This window comes from Aotus nancymaae, unplaced genomic scaffold (genome assembly GCF_030222135.1).
Source record: "Aotus nancymaae isolate 86718 unplaced genomic scaffold, 86718_ANA_hifiasm-v0.15.2.pri h1tg000010l, whole genome shotgun sequence".
NCBI classification, from domain to species: domain Eukaryota; kingdom Metazoa; phylum Chordata; class Mammalia; order Primates; family Aotidae; genus Aotus; species Aotus nancymaae.
This window is the reverse complement of record NW_026988421.1, coordinates 63,901,634-63,918,224: the sequence shown is the minus strand read 5'-3', so window position 1 is coordinate 63,918,224 and position 16,591 is coordinate 63,901,634. Positions and strand designations below refer to the sequence as shown.

Sequence of the window (16,591 nt, the reverse complement as noted above, 5' to 3'; positions counted from 1 at the left end):
GGGATTGTGAGCTCATGTCCCGTCTTCATGGGGTAGTCGAGAGTTGGCTATAGCTTTCTGTTGTCATGAGTCCTCAGATGTTCTAATTTTTCTATTAAAAATTTTTTTTTAATATGGAGTCTCATTCTTGTTGCCCAGGCTGGAGTACAGTGGTATGATCTCAGCTCACTGCAACCCCTGCCTCTGGGTTCTAGTGATTCTCCTGCCTCAGCCTCCTGAGTAGTTGGGATTACAGGTGCCCTGGCGCCATGCCTGGTTAAGTTTTGTATTTTAGTAGAGATGGGGTTTCACCATCTTGGCCAGGCTGGTCTCGAACTCCTGACTTCAGGCGATCTTCCCACCTTGGCCTTCCAGAGTGCTGGGATTACAGGTGTGAACCACCGAGGCTGGCCTAAAATATTTTTTTAGAGATGGGGTCTTACTCTGTTGCCTAGGCTGGTCTCAAACTCCTGGTCTTAAGCAGTCCTCCCACCTCAGCCTCTTGAGTAGCAGAGTTTACAGGCATGAGCCACTGTGCCTGCTGGCCAGCTTTTCTTTTACTTAATTGCAGACCTAGATTTTAAATCTAATTTTGAGAAGCAAATGGGTGTTGGGCATGGTTTTTCTGTGCATTGCATTGGCTATAGGGCCAAAAACTCATTTTTGCCAATGACTTTAATGCAGCATGTTCTAAAGCTAGATGACTTGTAATTTCTTCCACTAATATTGGGCTTTTACTGAACCACTTTTCCGTAAGGGAGTATCTCTAGTCACAAAGGATTTAAACATGATGAGATTCTTAATTTTGGTACATTTTGACTTAATATCCTTTTAATTACTTTTTCTTTATATAGGCATATAGTTGGAAAGAGAGGGGACACTAGGAAGAAAATAGAAATGGAGACCAAAACGTCTATTAGCATTCCTAAACCTGGACAAGACGGGGAAATTGGTAAGACTCAGTAGATATGAGTTATATTTGAAGTCACTTTTGTATGTGTATGGAATAATGTAACCAATTGCAGCGTTTAGTAACTATGTTCTCTGTGCAGTTCTGTAGCTATGGGCCTTTTTATGGTTTATCAGTACCAATCTCCCAAATGAGGAAAGATGGAATTATACAGCCTTATCTTGATTGAGTACTGGGGCCTTAATTTTATACTTTACCATACATTGATGATTGATGGAATAAAGCTTCTAGACTTCACTGTGTATTAGATTTCTTTTTTCTTTTCCTTTCTTTTTTTTTTTTGAGATGGAGTTTCACTCTGTTGCCCAGGCTGGAGTGCAATGGCATGGTCTTGGCTCACTGCAACCTCCACCTCCTGGATTCAAACGATTCTCTTGCCTCAGCCTCCCGAGTAGCTGGGACTACAGGTGTGTGCCACCACACCTGGCTAATTTTTGTATTTTTAGTAGAGACAAGGTTTCACTATGTTGGTCAGGCTGGTCTTGAACTCCTGACCTCACGATCCGCCCACCTCCACTTCCCAAAATGCTGGGATTACAGGCGTGAGCCACCGTGCCTGGCCTAGATTTATTTTTGTGCTTTGGTAGCTTGAAGTGGATTCATGAATTGTTTCCAGTTAGAATTAGAGAAAACCAGTGGGATCAGTGAATATGAAATAAAGTTTAGCCTTTTCCATTATGTTCTCAACTTTTTGCCCTTGATTTTGTAAACCAGGAAGGAAACGAAAGAAATTAACAAAATATTTCCATTATTTAATTTGTACTTTTTAGTTTCAAATGTAAACTTGTACTATCACACACATTTGTATTATGTGTGTCAGATAAGTAAAAAGAAATATTTTGATTTTATTTTTGACAGTTAATTTTTATTAAACCTAAGGCAAATCATAAAAAAAAAGAGTAGTGATTAAAATAATATAACTTGACTCAAATAAATGTTCTGATGAGGAAAAATAGTTTAGCAGTATAAATCAAGTCAGAAAGTGTCAGTATAAATCAAGCCTCAGTGTGAACCAAGGGCATAGGGTTTTGTTGTACAGTGGCTTTGAGTGAGGGGCATTGTTAGGACAAAATTGTAAACTTATTCTGGAAGGATGGATTTTTTTTTTTTCTTTTTTTGGAGACAGTCTCATTCTGTTGTCCAGGCTGGAGTGCCAAGGCTCACTGCAACCTCTGTCCCGCAGGTTCAAGCAATTCTTCTGCCTCAGCCTCCCGAGTAGCTGGGACTACAGGCGTGTGCCACCATACCCAGCTAATTTTTGTATTTATTCATAGAAACAGGGTTTTGCCATGTTGGCCAGGCTGGTCTCAAGTGATCCACCCATCTTGGCCTTTTAAAGTGCTGGGATTACAGGTGTGAGCTACCGTGCCTGGCTGATGGAACTTTTTTAAAGTCAGAGAGTGCATGCAGCAACCTCCAATAATTCATTAACCCATTTTTTTCTTTTTTCATTTAAAAGTTTTTATTTTTTATTGAGACAGGGTTTCACCATGTTTCCCAGGCTGATCTTGAACTTTTGGTCTCAAGTAATCTGCCTGTCTCAGCTTCCCAAGGTGCTGGAATTACAGGCTGAGCCACCATAGCCGGCCTTTTAATCATTTATTTTAGTTTTTTTTTGGAGACAGAGTCTCTCTCTGTTGTCCAGGCTGGAGTGTAGTGGCGTGATCACAGCTCACTGCAGCCTCTACCTCCTGGGCTCAATCAGTCCTCCCATCTCAGCCTCCCATAGCTGGGACTACAGGCACATGCCAGCACACCTGGCTAATTTTTAAATTTTTTTGTATTTTTTGTAGAGACAAGGTTTTGCCACATTGCTCAGCCTGGTCCGGAGCTCCTGAGATCAAGTGACCTGGCTGCCTTGGCTTCCAAAGTATTGGGGTTACAGGCATGAGCATGTTGCCCAGGCTAGAGTGCAGTGACTCTGTCATAGGTCACTGTAGCTTTGAATTTCTGGGCTCAAGCAATCATCCTCCCTCAGTCTTCCAAGTAGCTGTAACTACAGGCACATGCCACCATGCCCAGATAATTTTTATTTTTTTTTGTAGAGATGGGGTCTTGCTATGTTGCCCAGGCTGGCTTTGAACTCCTGGATTTAAGTGATCCTTCCTCTTTGGCCTCCCAAAGTGCTGGGATTATAGACCTGAGTCACTGCCCCCAACCCCATTTTCCATTAATGCTCATGGATTGTATTGTTTTCATGAAAAAATTATAAGTACCGTTCCTTTTATGTTATGTAAGAATAATCACCTTGACTGGGGACAGTGGCACATACCTGTAATGTCAGCACTTCGGGAGATTGAGGTTGGAGGATCGCTTGAGCCCAGGAGGTCGAGGCTGCAGTGAGCTGTGTTCACGCCACCACACTCCAGCCTGGGCGACAGAGTGAGACCCTGTCACACACACACACAAAAGAATAATCACCTTGACAGCAGATAAGTAGCAACTGACTTTAGAGCAGTCCAGAAGTACTTACTGTGATGGTGAGAATGATCTGTATCCATGCCATCTAGCACAGGAGCTGCATGTGTCAGGTACTGGTCACATGTGACTGTGAGTACTTGAAATACTGCTAGTGTGACAAGAACTGAATTTTTACATTTACTGAATTCAGATTAATTTAACTAGCTGCATGTGGGCTCCCATATTGGCCAGTGCAGTGCTGCAGTTTTCTTTAGTTCCCTGATAATGTTAACGAACTCTAGCATTAGAACTTTAACAGCATTTGGAAAGGTTTTTATTAAAATAAATATTCAGTTTATTAGAATTTTAAGTGCGAACATTTATTTTCCTTAAGGTTTAACATTCAAGTTACAAATACTAAAGTCATTTTATAATTGCATTAAAGTGTCATCTATTTTTTTCTAATTATAAAATTAATACATGCTTTCAAAAAAGAGAAAGCTTACAGAAATCATATATAAGGTATAAATGGAAGTCTCTTATAATATGAACCCAAACGTAATTGCTGTTAACACTTGTTATATCCCTCCCAAAGTGCTGGGATTACGGTGTGAGTCACCTCACCCGGCTCTAATTCACATGCATTTTAAAAATAAAATTTAGCTTGTATATGATCTTATATATTTATAAGTTATATATATATATATATATATATATTTTTTTTTTTTTTTTGAGATGGAGTTTTGCTCTTGTTGCCCAGGCTGGAGTGCAATGGTGCGATCTTGGCTCACTGTAACCTCCACCTCCCGGGTTCAAGTGATTCTCCTTCCTCAGCCTCCCAAGTAGCTGGGATTACAGGCATGCACCACCATACCCAGCTAATTTTGTTTGTTTCTTTGTTTTGAGATGGAGTCTTGCCCTGTCACCCAAGGTGGAGTGCAGTGGCACGATTTCGGCTCACTGCAACCTCTGCCTCCTGAGTTTAAGCTTCTCTGCCTCAGCCTCCTGAGGAGCTAGGATTACAGGTATGTGCCACCATGCCCAGCTAATTTTTGTATTTTTAGTAGAGGCGAGGTTTCTCCATATTGGTCAGGCTGGTCTCGAACTCACGACCTCAGGTGATCCGCCTGCCTCGGCCTCCCAAAGTGCTGGGATTATAGGCGTGAGCCACCGTGCCTCACCAATTATATGATATTTTTTATTGCAGTAAAATTATAACATGGTATAAATGTGGAGACCTTAGCCATTTTAATATACTAGAGTTGGCCAGGCATGGTGGTTTACGCTTGTAATCCCAGCACTTTGGGAGGCCTAGGCAGGTGGATCACGAGGTAAGGAGTTAGAGACCAGCCTTGCCAAGATGGTGAAACCCCGTCTCTACTAAAAATACAAAGATTAGCTGAGTATGGTGGAGTATGCCTGTAATCCCAGCTGCTCATGAGGCTGAGGCAGAAGAATCGATTGAACCCGGGAGACAGAGGTTGCAGTGAGCTGAGATTGTGCCACTGCGTTTCAGTCTGGGTGACAGAGCGAGACTGTCACCCAGAAAAAAAATGTGCTAGAGTCATTCCAGAACTTATCCAGAAAAGGGTAGACAGGGTATAAAGATTCCATTTCAACTTAGCACAAATGTTACAGTGTGAAAAACTAGGGTATCAGTTTGGGCTTGGTGGCTTATGCCTGTAATCCCAACACTTTGGGAGTTCTAGGTGGGAGGATCACTTGAGCCCAGGTGTTCAAGGTCAGCCTGGGCAGCATGGCAAAACCCCATCTCTACAAAAAAATACAAAAATTGGCTGGGTGTGCTGGTGCATGCTTGTAGTCACAGCTACTTGGGAGACTGAGGTGGGAGGATCTTTTGATCTGGGAAGGTCGAGGTTGCAGTGAGCCATGATCGTGCCATTGCACTCTAACCTGGGTTACACAATGAGACTCTGTCTCAAACAGCAACAGCAACAACAAAGAAAAAAACTAGGCAGGCACGGTGGCTCATGCCTGTAATCTTAACACTTTGGGAGGCCGAGGAGGATGGATCACTTGAGGTCAGGAGTTCGAGACCAGCCTGACCAATATGGTAAAACCTTGTCTTTACTAAAAATACAAAATTGGCTGCGCACGGTAGCTCATGCCTGTAATCCCAGCTACTCAAGAGACTGAGGCAGGAGAATTGCTTGAACCTGGGAGGTAGAGGATGCAGTGAGCTGAGATCATGCCACTGTACTCCACCCTGGGCAACAGAGCAAGGTGAAAGAAAAAAAAAAAAAGGAAAAACTAGTGTGTCTAATTGTTAAATGTATGAATTTAGTGAAACTAATTTAATTGAAAAGCAAGAGAATAAACTGATTTATTGGGCCAGGCACGGTGGCTCATGCCTGTAATTCCAGCACTTTGGGAGGCAGAGGTAGGCAGATCATGAGGTCAAGAGTTCGAGACCAGCCTGGCCGACATGGTGAAACCCCATCTCTTCTAAGAATACAAAAATTAATCAGGCCCGTGGTGGCATGTGCCTATAATCCCAGCTACTCCAGAGGCTGAACAGGAGAATTGCTTGATCCTGGGAGGCAGAGGTTGCAGTGAACTGAGATTGCGCCATTGCACTCTAGCCTGGGCGACTGAGCAAGACTCTGTCTCAAAAAATAAAATAAAATAAAATAAATAAATAAATCAGAAGAAAAGCTTCTGGAACATCAGAAGCTTTTTTTTTCCCCTGCCAAAGTGCTGGAATTGCAGGCATGAGCCACCATGCCTTGCCTTTCCCTTTCCCTTTCCCTTTCCTTTCCCTTCCTTTTCCTTCCCCTTTCCTTTCCCTTTCCCTTCCCTTCTTTTTTCCCTTTCCTCTCCCCTCCCCTGCCATTCCTTCCTGTTCCTTCCCCCCACCCCTTCTTTTTCTCTCTTTCTTTCTGTTTTTACTTATTTTGGATATCCCTAAGAGTGGAATTTCTGGGTTATATGGTAAGTCTATGTTTAACTTTTTTTTCGTTTTTTTTTTTGGAGGCAGAGTCTAGCTCTGTCACCCAGGCTGGAGTTCAGTGGCATGATCTCAGTTCACTGCAATCTCCACCTTGCCGGTTTAAGCCATTCTCATGCCTCAGCCTCCCAAGTAACTGGGATTACAGACATGTGCCACCACTTCTAGCTAATTTTTTTATGTTTAGTAGAGATGGGGTTTCACCATATTGGCCAGGCTGATCTCGAACTCCTGATCTCAAGTGATCCGCCCACCTCAGCCTCCCAAAATCCTGAGATTACAGGCGCGAGCCACCACGCCCAGCTATGTGTAACTTTTTAAGGAATTACCAAACTTTTTCATAGTGGCTACACCATTTTACATTCCTACTAGCAAAGGTTTGCTTTGTAGCATTTGAATTCATTTTTCTACTTTATAAGGTATCTTAAGGATATTTTCTATTTATAAGCCTTATTCTGCTTACATTGAATTATTAGCAGTTTTTTTACACTTGTTATTGTCCTGTTTAGATTCGTATACGAATTCAGAACTGCTTTAGCTCCTCAGAGATGACAGTTTCAAGAGGTTCCCTGTCTTATAAACATTTGGGGGTTCTTGAGCATGTTAACCTTTTCTTTTTTTTTTTTGAGATGGAGTTTCGCTCTTGTTACCCAGGCTGGAGTGCAACGGCACGATCTCGGCTCACCGCAACCTCCGCCTCCTGGGTTCAGGCAATTCTCCTGCCTCAGCCTCCTGAGTAGCTGGGATTACAGGCACGCGCCACCGTGCCCAGCTAATTTTTTTGTATTTTTAGTAGGGACGGGGTTTCACCATGTTGACCAGGATGGTCTCGATCTCTTGACCTCGTAATCCACCCGCCTCGGCATCCCAAAGTGCTGGGATTACAGGCTTGAGCCACCGCGCCCGGCCTAACCCTTTCTTCTTTGTTTGCAGTAATCACTGGCCAGCATCGAAATGGTGTAATTTCAGCCCGAACACGGATTGATGTTCTTTTGGACACTTTTAGAAGAAAACAGCCCTTCACTCACTTCCTTTCCTTTTTCCTCAATGAAGTTGAAGTTCAGGAAGGATTCCTAAGATTCCAGGAGGAAGTACTGGCGAAGTGCTCCATGGTAAGTGCAAAGTAAACAAGAAATTTATAAAAAATGTCAAATATAAAAAGAATATGAAAATGGTTCATAAATCAAACTGTAAGCAGGTATAAACCTCTTCCCCCACCAAAAAAGATAACTATTTCTTATGTCTTCTTATAATATTGAACTGAAAAAAAAAGTATATGGACATAGCAGGTTGTAAGTTTCTATGTGTTAAAGAAATGTCTTTAAAAGATTTTAACACATACTGCTCTGGGTGCAGTGGCTCATGCCTGTAATCCCAGCACTTTGGGAGGCCGAGGTGGGCAGATTACTTGAGGTTGGGAGTTCAAGACCAGCCTGGCCAACATGGTGAAACCCTGTCTCTACTAAAAATACAAAAAAAATTAGTTGGGCGTGGTGGCATGTGCCTATAATTCCAGCTACTTGGGAGTCTGAGGCAGGAGAATCGCTGGAACCTGGGAGATGGAGGTTGCAGTGAGCCAAGATCACACCACTGCACTCCAGGCTGGGAGACAGCATGAGACTGTCTCAAAAAAAAAAAAATTTAAGACACAAAAGGCTAATTTTAATATACACATTATTCTGCATCTTTTGGGTGGTGATATTAATGAGATGCCATCATCTGTAGATCATCTGCCTTTGGACAGTCATGGCTCATTCGGGATTAGTAACTAAAAGACAAATTTGCATGTAGAGTTGCCATACTTAGGTAACAGTGAAATGCTTGTGACCAGGATAATACCAGATAATCTAGATTAGAAAAAAGTTTTAAACTCATTTTGGGTATAATTTAGTTGATTTAACAAAATGTATATTGGCTGGGCACAGTGGCACTTTGGGAGGCCGAGCTGGGTGGATCACGAGGCCAAGAGGTTGAGACCATCCTGACCAACATGGTGAAACCCTGTCTCTACTAAAAATACAAAATTTAGCTGGACGTGGTGGCTCATGCCTGTAGTCCCAGCTACTGCACTTGGGCTGAGACTCCATCTCAGAAAAAAAAATGTATATTGATTTGGCTGGGCGGGGTGGCTCACTCCTGTAACCCTAGCATTTTGGGAGGCCAAGGCAGGTGGATCAGAGGTCAGGAGTTCAAGACTGGCCTGGCCAACATGGTGAAACCCCGTCTCTACTAAAAATACAAAAATTAGCTGGACTTGGTGGCAGGTGCCTGTAATCCCAGCTACTTGGGTGGTTGAGGCAGGAAAATTGCTTGAACCTGGGAGGCGGAGGTTGCAGTGAACCGAGATGGTGCTGTTTCACTCCAGCCTGAGTGACAGAGCGAGACTCTGTCTCAAAAAAAAAAAATGTATATCAATCTGAAAAAATGCATGAAAGCAATGTATGTTTATTATTATAGAAAATTTAGAAAATATTATATATGTGTGTGTATCAATGTGTCTGTACACTCACATGCTTTTTTTATGCATTTTTTTTTTTTTTTTTTTTGAGACAGAGTCTCACTCTGTTGCCCAGACTGGAGTGCAGTGGTGCAATCTTGGCTGGCTGCAACCTCCGTCTCCCGGGTTCAAGCGATTCTCCTGCCTTGCCTCCTGAGTAGCTGGGATTATAGGTGCCCGCCACTACACCCAGCTAATTTTTTGTATTTTAAGTAGAGACAGGATTTCACCTTGTTGGTCAGGCTTGTCTTGAACTCCTGACCTTGTGATTGACCCGCCTCTGCCTCCCAAAGTGCTGGGATTACGGTGTGAGCCACCTCACCCGGCTCTAATTCACATGCATTTTAAAAATAAAATTTAGCTTGTATATGATCTTATATTTTACTTTCTTTGAAAACATGTCATTCTGTCATGAACATTGTTTTGTCATTGAAGAAAAACCTAAATTGACACCCTATGACCCCCTCCTAGCTTGCAAAGCTACGACCCCCCTCCCAGAAAAAAAGAAAAAGAAAAAGAAAAACCTAAATCTTGGCTGGCATGGTGGCTCATGACTATAATCCCAACACTTTGGAAGGCTGAGGTAGGCAGATTGCCTGAGCTCAGGAGTTTGCGACCAACCTGGGCAATATAGTGAAACCCCGTTTATACAAAAAAATACAAAAATTAGCCAGGCGCGATGGTGTGCACTGTATTCGCAGCTACTTGGGAGCTGAGGTGGGAGGATAGCTTGAGCCTGGGAGGTGGAGGTTGCAGTGAGCTGATGTTGTATGTACTAGTGCACTCCAGCCTGGGCAATGAAACCAGACCCTGTCTCAGCAAACAACAACAAAAAGCAAAAAACAGAAAAACCCCCACAAAACCTAAAAACCCGACAAAACCTAAGTCTCTTACCTTTACTTTGGAGAACAAGTAGGAAATTATAGCAGTGATTGCTAAAATAACATAATCTGATTTGATTAACTGTTCAAGTGACTTGGATTTGTAATGGCTATTTATTATTCTATTATAGGGATGTATAATTATTTTATTTTATTTTCGAGACTGAGCTTCGCTCTTGTTGCCCAGGCTGGAGTGCAGTGGCACGATCTCAGTTCACTGCAACCTCTGTCTCCTGAGTTCAAGTGTTCCTCCTGCCTCAGCCTCCTGAGTAGCTGGGATTACAGGCACTTAGCACCACGCCTGGCTAATTTTTGTACTTTAGTATAGATGAAGTTTCACCATATTGGTCATGCTCGTCTCGAACTCTTGACCTCAGGTGATAGATCCACCCACCTCAGCCTCCCAACGTACTGGGATTATAGGCGTGAGCCACCTCACCTGGCCAGATGTATAATTATTTAAACTTTTTAGATTTATATTTTGTTATGAGTAAGCTGCATACATTTTTCTGCACTAGTGGGTTATTTTACTTAAATTCTTGGAAGTGAAAAAACAGTATATGTGTATGTATGTGAATTTTTTGATACGTATAGACATCCAGATTACCTTTAGGAAATCTTATAGCACTTTAGGCTCCAAACTAGTTTTCTTTAGGTTTTTTTCCCCACTTTTGCCAATACTGGATGTTATCATTCTTTTAAGTGTTTTTTTTTGTGTGTGATCCAATTGACAAAAAATACTGTCTCATTGCTTTACTGTTTATTTGTTCAGTTATTTGTGAAATAAAGCATTTTCCTATACTTAATTCTGTTTATTCATGTCTTGGCCCATTTTTCTCTGGGTATGTTCTTTTTAAAAGTTTATTTGTAGGAGTGTCATATATATTAAGATCAGTATTATTTCATAATTTATGTTTAGCTTTTTAGTTCATTTAGAGTATGTTTTGATATACAGTAAGAGGTAAAACTGTAACTTTAAATCCCTGTTTAGTTAACCAATTATCTCTGAAGAGTTAAATTTTTTCAATTTTATCTTCAAAATTAATAAAAGTAAAATTGACTTTTTTGGGGTATACATGTTTATGAATTCTAAAACATGTATAGATTTCTGTAATTACTGCCACAATTAGGATACAGAACAGTTCCACCTCAAAAACTCCCTCATGCTCTGCCTTTATAGTCACCTCTTTTCCATCCACAACCCCTAGCAATCCCTTAGCTCTTTTTCACTGTAGTTTTGTCGTGTGTGTGTGTCATTATTTGTAGTTTTGTCTTTTTGAGAATGTCATATAGATGGAATCATATAGTAGGTTAACTGACTTCTTTCACTTAGCATAGTGCTTTTGAGATTCATCCAAGTTGTGTGTGTCTCAGGAGTTTTTTCCTTACTATTTCTGAGTAATATTCCACTTTATGGATTTGCTACAGTTTGTTTATCCATTCACCCATTGGAGGACACTTGGGTTTTTGCAGTTTTTGGCAATTATGATTAGAACTGCTGTAAACATTTGCGTACCAGTTTTTGTGTGAACATAAGTTTTCATTTCTTTTTTTTTTGAGACGCAGTCTCGCTCTGACACCAGGCTGGAGTGCAGTGGCGCAATCTTGGCTCACTGCAACCTCTGCCTCCTGGGTTCAAGCAATTCTCCTGCCTCAGCCTCCCGAGTAGCTGGGATTACAGGCATGTGCCACCATGCATAGCTAATTTTTGTATTTTTAGTGGAGACGGTTTCACCACGTTGGTCATGTTGGTCTCGAACTCCTGACTTCATGATCCTCCCACCTCAGCCTCCCAGAGTGATGGGATTACAGGCGTGAGCCAGTGCACCCGGCCAAGTTTTCATTTCTTTACAGTAAAATACCCAGGAGTGGGGTTGCTGGGATATGTGTTAGGTGATATTTAATTTTATAAAAAGCTGCCAAACTGTTTTTCAGAATGCATGTATTGTTTTACATTCTCAACAGCAATTTATGAGAATTCCAGCTGCTCTCCATCCTCACTAGCATTTGGTATTATCACTATTTGTTATTTTAGCTATTCTAATACCTTTGTAGTGACATCTTATTGTGGTTTTTATTTACATTTCTTTAATGGCTAATGATATTGAACATTTTTTTCATGTGCTTTTTTTGCCATCCTTATATTATCTTTGGTGAGGTGTCCGTTCATGTCTTTTACCTATTTTACAATTTGGTTGTTTGGCGGGGTGCAGTGGCCCAGGCCAGTAATCCCAGCACTTTGGGAGATGGAGGTGGGTGGGTCACTTGAGGCCAAGAGTTTGAGACCAGCCTCTCCAAAAGGGCAAAATCCCATCTCTACTAAAAATATAAAAATTAGCCAGGTGTGGTGGTGCACATCTGTAATCCCAGCTACTCAGGAGGCTGAGAGATGAGAATCTGCTTGAACCCGTGAGACAGAGGTTGCAGTGAGCCGAGATGGTGCCACTGTACTCCAACCTGGACAACAGAGTGAGACTCTGTCTCAACAAACACCAACAATTGGGTTATTTTCTTATCTTTGAGTTTTTAGGGTTCTTTATATACATTGTTGATATAAGTCCTTTCAAGGATATATGATTTGCAGATATTTTCTCCTAATCTGTAGCTTGTCTTTTCATTCTCTTATTGGTGTCTTTTGTAGAGGAAAAGTTTTAAATTTTGATAAAGTCTAGTTTATTAATTTTTTCTTTTATGGGTCGTACTTCTGATGTTATGTTTAAAAAATCTTTTCCTGGCCAGGCATGGTGGCTCACACCTGTAACAAGCACTTTGGGAGGCCAGGGTGGGTGGATCACTTGCGGTCAGAAGTTTGAGACCAGCTTGGCCAGCATGGTGAAACCCAGTCTCTACTAAAAATATAGAAAATTAGCCGGGCATGGTGGTGGGCACCTGTAATCCCAGCTACTAAGGAAGCTGAGGCAGGAGAATCGCTTGAACCCGGGAGGTGAGGGTTTGCAGTGAGCAAGATTGCACCACTGCACTCTAGCCTGGGTGACAGAGTGAGACTCTGTCTCAAAAAAAAGAAATCTTTTTCTAACCCTCAAATATGAAGGTTTTCTTTTAGAATGTTTGTAGTTTTGCTTTTTTATGTTTAGATCTATGATCTGATTAATTTTTTGTATGAGATACAACATTTAGGTTAAGGTACTTTTTTGCATATGTCTGTCCATGCTGTGCTTTCTTAATCTTGTAGACAGAAATAAAAGCATTTAGAGTCAGGTGCGGTGGCTCACACCTGTAATCCCAGCACTTTGGGAGGCCAAGGCAGCACGAGGTCAGGAGATTCAGACCATCCTGGCCAACATGGTAAAACCCCGTCTCTACTAAAAATTCAAAAATTAGCTGAGTGTGCTGGTGTGTGCCTGTAATCCTAGCTACTCAGGAGGCTGAGGCAGGAGAATCGCTAGAACCAGGGAGTTGGAGGTTGCAGTGAGCTGAGATCATGCCACTGCACTCCAGTCTGGGTGACGAAAAAAAAAAAAGCATTTGGAATAAAATAGAACAATGGTTAATATCTTTGGCTCTTTAGACAGATGGACAGTTCTGATTCTGGGTTCTTCAGTCTCTGTGGACTTGGGCAAATGAACTTCTCCGAATCTTTTTTTTGTTTGTTTATTTTTTCAGATGGAATTTTGCTCTTGTCGCCCAGGCTGGAGTGCAGTGACATGATCTTGGCTCACTGCAACCTCTGCCTCCCAGGTTCAAGCTATTCTCCTGCCTTAACTTCCTGAGTAACTGGGATTACAGGCACCTGCCACCACGCCTGGCTAATTTTTTGTATTTTTAGTAGAGACTGGGTTTTGCCATGTTGGGCAGGCTGGTCTCAAACTCCTGACCTCAGGTGATCTGCATGCCTTGGCCTCGCGAAGTCTTGAAATTACAGGCGTGAGCCACTGCGCTCGGCAACTTCTCCAAATCTTTATAGCCTATTTGGGAGGGTTGTAGGAAGGATTAAGGGAGATAACAGGCTGGTCGAGGTGGCTTAGGCCTTCTAATCCCAGCACTTTGGAGGCTGAGGCTGGAGGATAGCTTGAGCCTAGGAGTTCAAGACCTCCCTGGGCAATATAGGGAGACCCTGTCTCTACAGCAAATAAAAAATTAGCTCTGAGTAGTGGCACAAATCTGTAGTTTTAACTACTCGGGAGGCTGAGGTGGGAGGATGCTTGAGCCCGGGAAGTCAAACCTGCAGTGAGACATGATTGTGCCCCTGTACACTAGCCTGGGTGACAGAGTGAGAACCTGTCTCAAAATAAATATATGAGATGACGTAAAGAACTCAGCATGGTACTTGATGCATAATAAGCATTTAATAAATGGTAGCTGCTACTCCTGCTGTATTTTACTGCCAGTTAAGTTAAAGTTGTTAGTATTATTTGAAGTGTGAAGAGTAGATAAAGGGTAGCTTTGAAAGTTGTGGCAAAGTGAAAATGTTTTGGGTGAAAATTTTTACAAGATCCTTTCTTTTTTCCTTCCTTCCCTTCCCTTTCTCTTTCTCCTTTTTCTTTTCCTTTTCTGTTTTTGATCAGGTCCCTATTGCTAAAGATAGTCTTAGGTGTTAGAGAGATGTCCATGCAGTGTTAGAAGTATTAGAAACCAGGCCGAGTGCAGCGGCTCACGCCTGTAATCCCAACACTTTGGGAGGCCAAGGTGGGTGGATCACTTGAGGTCAGGAGTTCAAGACCAGCCTGGCCAATATGGCGAAACCCCATCACCACTAAATATAAAAAAATTAGCTGGGCATGGTGGTGCACACCTGTAATCCCAGCTACCCAGGAGGCTGAGGTGTGAGAATTGCTTGAACCCAAAAGGTAGAGGCTGCAGTGAGCCAAGATCATGCCACTGCACTCCAGCCTGAGTGACAGAGCGAGACTGTCTAAAAAAAAAAGAAGTATTAATTAGAAACCAAGTACTTTTGTGGGGTAGGAGATGAGAATTAGTAAAATTGCTTGTTTATGAAGAGGGCTGTGAAGGAGAATAGATTCAGATTGAGCAAATACAAGAGATGGCCTGAGCTTAGTATAGAATTGTAAAAACAGTTTTTTGTTTTTTTTTTGAGACAAAGTTTTTCTCTGTTGCCCAGGTGGGAGTGCAGTGGTGTGCTCCCCGCCCACTGCAATCTCTGCCTCCTGGGTTCGAGCAATTTCCTGCCTCAGCCTCTCAAGTAGCTGGTATTATAGGTGCTCACCACCTGTAATTGTAAAAGGTCAGTTTTAATGAGTTTAATAAACCATACCTGGTTGATTTTTGTATTTGTAAAACCAATTTTTAAGTGACTAATTTTACATTTATGTGCTTAAATAAGGCCATATCTATAAGGCAAATACATATATGTGGAGATTAATATCAGTGAACCATTAGAAAATCATTTTTCCCCTTAACATTTCATAACAAGATGATTTCATTCTCAATGGGAAGGGATGGTGGGGTAGGAGATCAGGAATGCTAAGGTTTCAGTACAGCCCAGTAATTTTTGGGGGAGTGGAAGCTGGTAAGTTTTGAAATTATTTTACCTTGTAAATGCGAACTAGTTGAAGCTCAGTCATTGTATGTATTTTTTGGAATGATACAAATACTGGGTATGAAACAAGTAGATTGTGATAAGTTAGCCTTTTTTTTTTCTGAGTGTGTGCATGCAAGTCTGCTTTCTTTTCTTTTTTGCCTGCTGACATGGCTGACAGGGAACAAACATTGAAATTACTGCTTTAATTTGGAATGAGCTTGTTCGCTGTGAATATCATGCTGGCCTTAATCAGTCCAAAGGACTTCCTTCCTGCTTTCAGGGAGACTGCATATTAACGTAGCCTCCTTTCTGTCTTCAAATGAGGGCCTGATAATGCTGGAAATAAGCACAGCATTAAAGAAGAAATAAGGAAGGGCCGGCCCATTATCGACATTATATGGAAGAGATTTTTAGTAAGTTTCATTTTGATGTTAGAATGACACAAAGATGGCTATGAAAGCCTGTAGGCATTTTTCCAGTAGTACTCTGCATTTATGACCGCAATTTAGGTGAGTTCTCTTCTAGAAGGTTTGAAGAGCATATACCTGTTCACTGAGAGAGCAGTTGTTTTTTGAGAGACTGTGGTTTTTAGTTCTTTGGGCTCCTCTGAAACTCATTTGACATCTCTGAGAGTTTCCTCATCTCTAAAATAGGGATGATCTCAACATTCCCTTGCTTAATAGCATAGGAAAAAGCATCTCTTAGTACAAAATCTCTTGGCTCACAAATTTTTTGAAGATACATGTATATTTGTAATATACATTTATTTTCCAGGTGCAGTGGCAGGCACCCCAGCTACTCAGGAGGCTGAGGCAGGAGGATAGCTTGAGCCCAGGAGTTCAGCCTAGGCAATGTATTAAGACCTTGTCTCTACCAAAAAAACCCCAACAAAACAAACTGTTTTGTTATTACCTTTTAAATTAATATTTACGGTATTTCAGGTCCATACATAAGAATCTAACTCTCATTTTTAATTGCTCTGAAATATTCTATGAATGTACCCTAGTTTAATCATTCCTTATTGATGGAACATTAGAGGAAATTATTTTTGTTAAATAACACTGCAGTGAACATCTATACATGCATCTTTTTGTCTTTGACTCCTGGTTTCTTTGGGATAAATTCTAAGAGGTAGAATAACATGGGTTAAGGGAATGTAAACTTTAAATTTTTTCACAGTTTTTTCCATTCTGTTTTAAAAGTCAGTTTTAATGAGATACTTTATATATGATATTATAATGCACTCGGTTTAGGAAGATGGCTTGATGAGTTTTGATAAAGATATACACCAGTGTAACAACCATCACAACAGGATATTGAATATTTACATCAACCTCAAATATTTGTTTCCTCTTTGCAGTTGATCCCCACTCCCTCCCCTCTTACCTCTTACCAC

General features: G+C 41.4%; 1 protein-coding gene across 9 annotated transcripts in view; it reads left to right on the top strand.

Moving 5' to 3' along the window:
- Positions 1–16,591, top strand: part of ASCC1 (activating signal cointegrator 1 complex subunit 1) — a 165,498-nt gene that overhangs the window by 50,582 nt on the left and 98,325 nt on the right. For all 9 annotated transcript variants that reach the window (XM_064374256.1, XM_064374260.1, XM_064374257.1 and 6 more), the window contains 2 exons: positions 834–931; positions 7,251–7,429. In XM_064374256.1, coding sequence (XP_064230326.1) covers positions 834–931; positions 7,251–7,429 — 277 coding nt within the window. The remainder of the gene's footprint in view (positions 1–833; positions 932–7,250; positions 7,430–16,591) is intronic.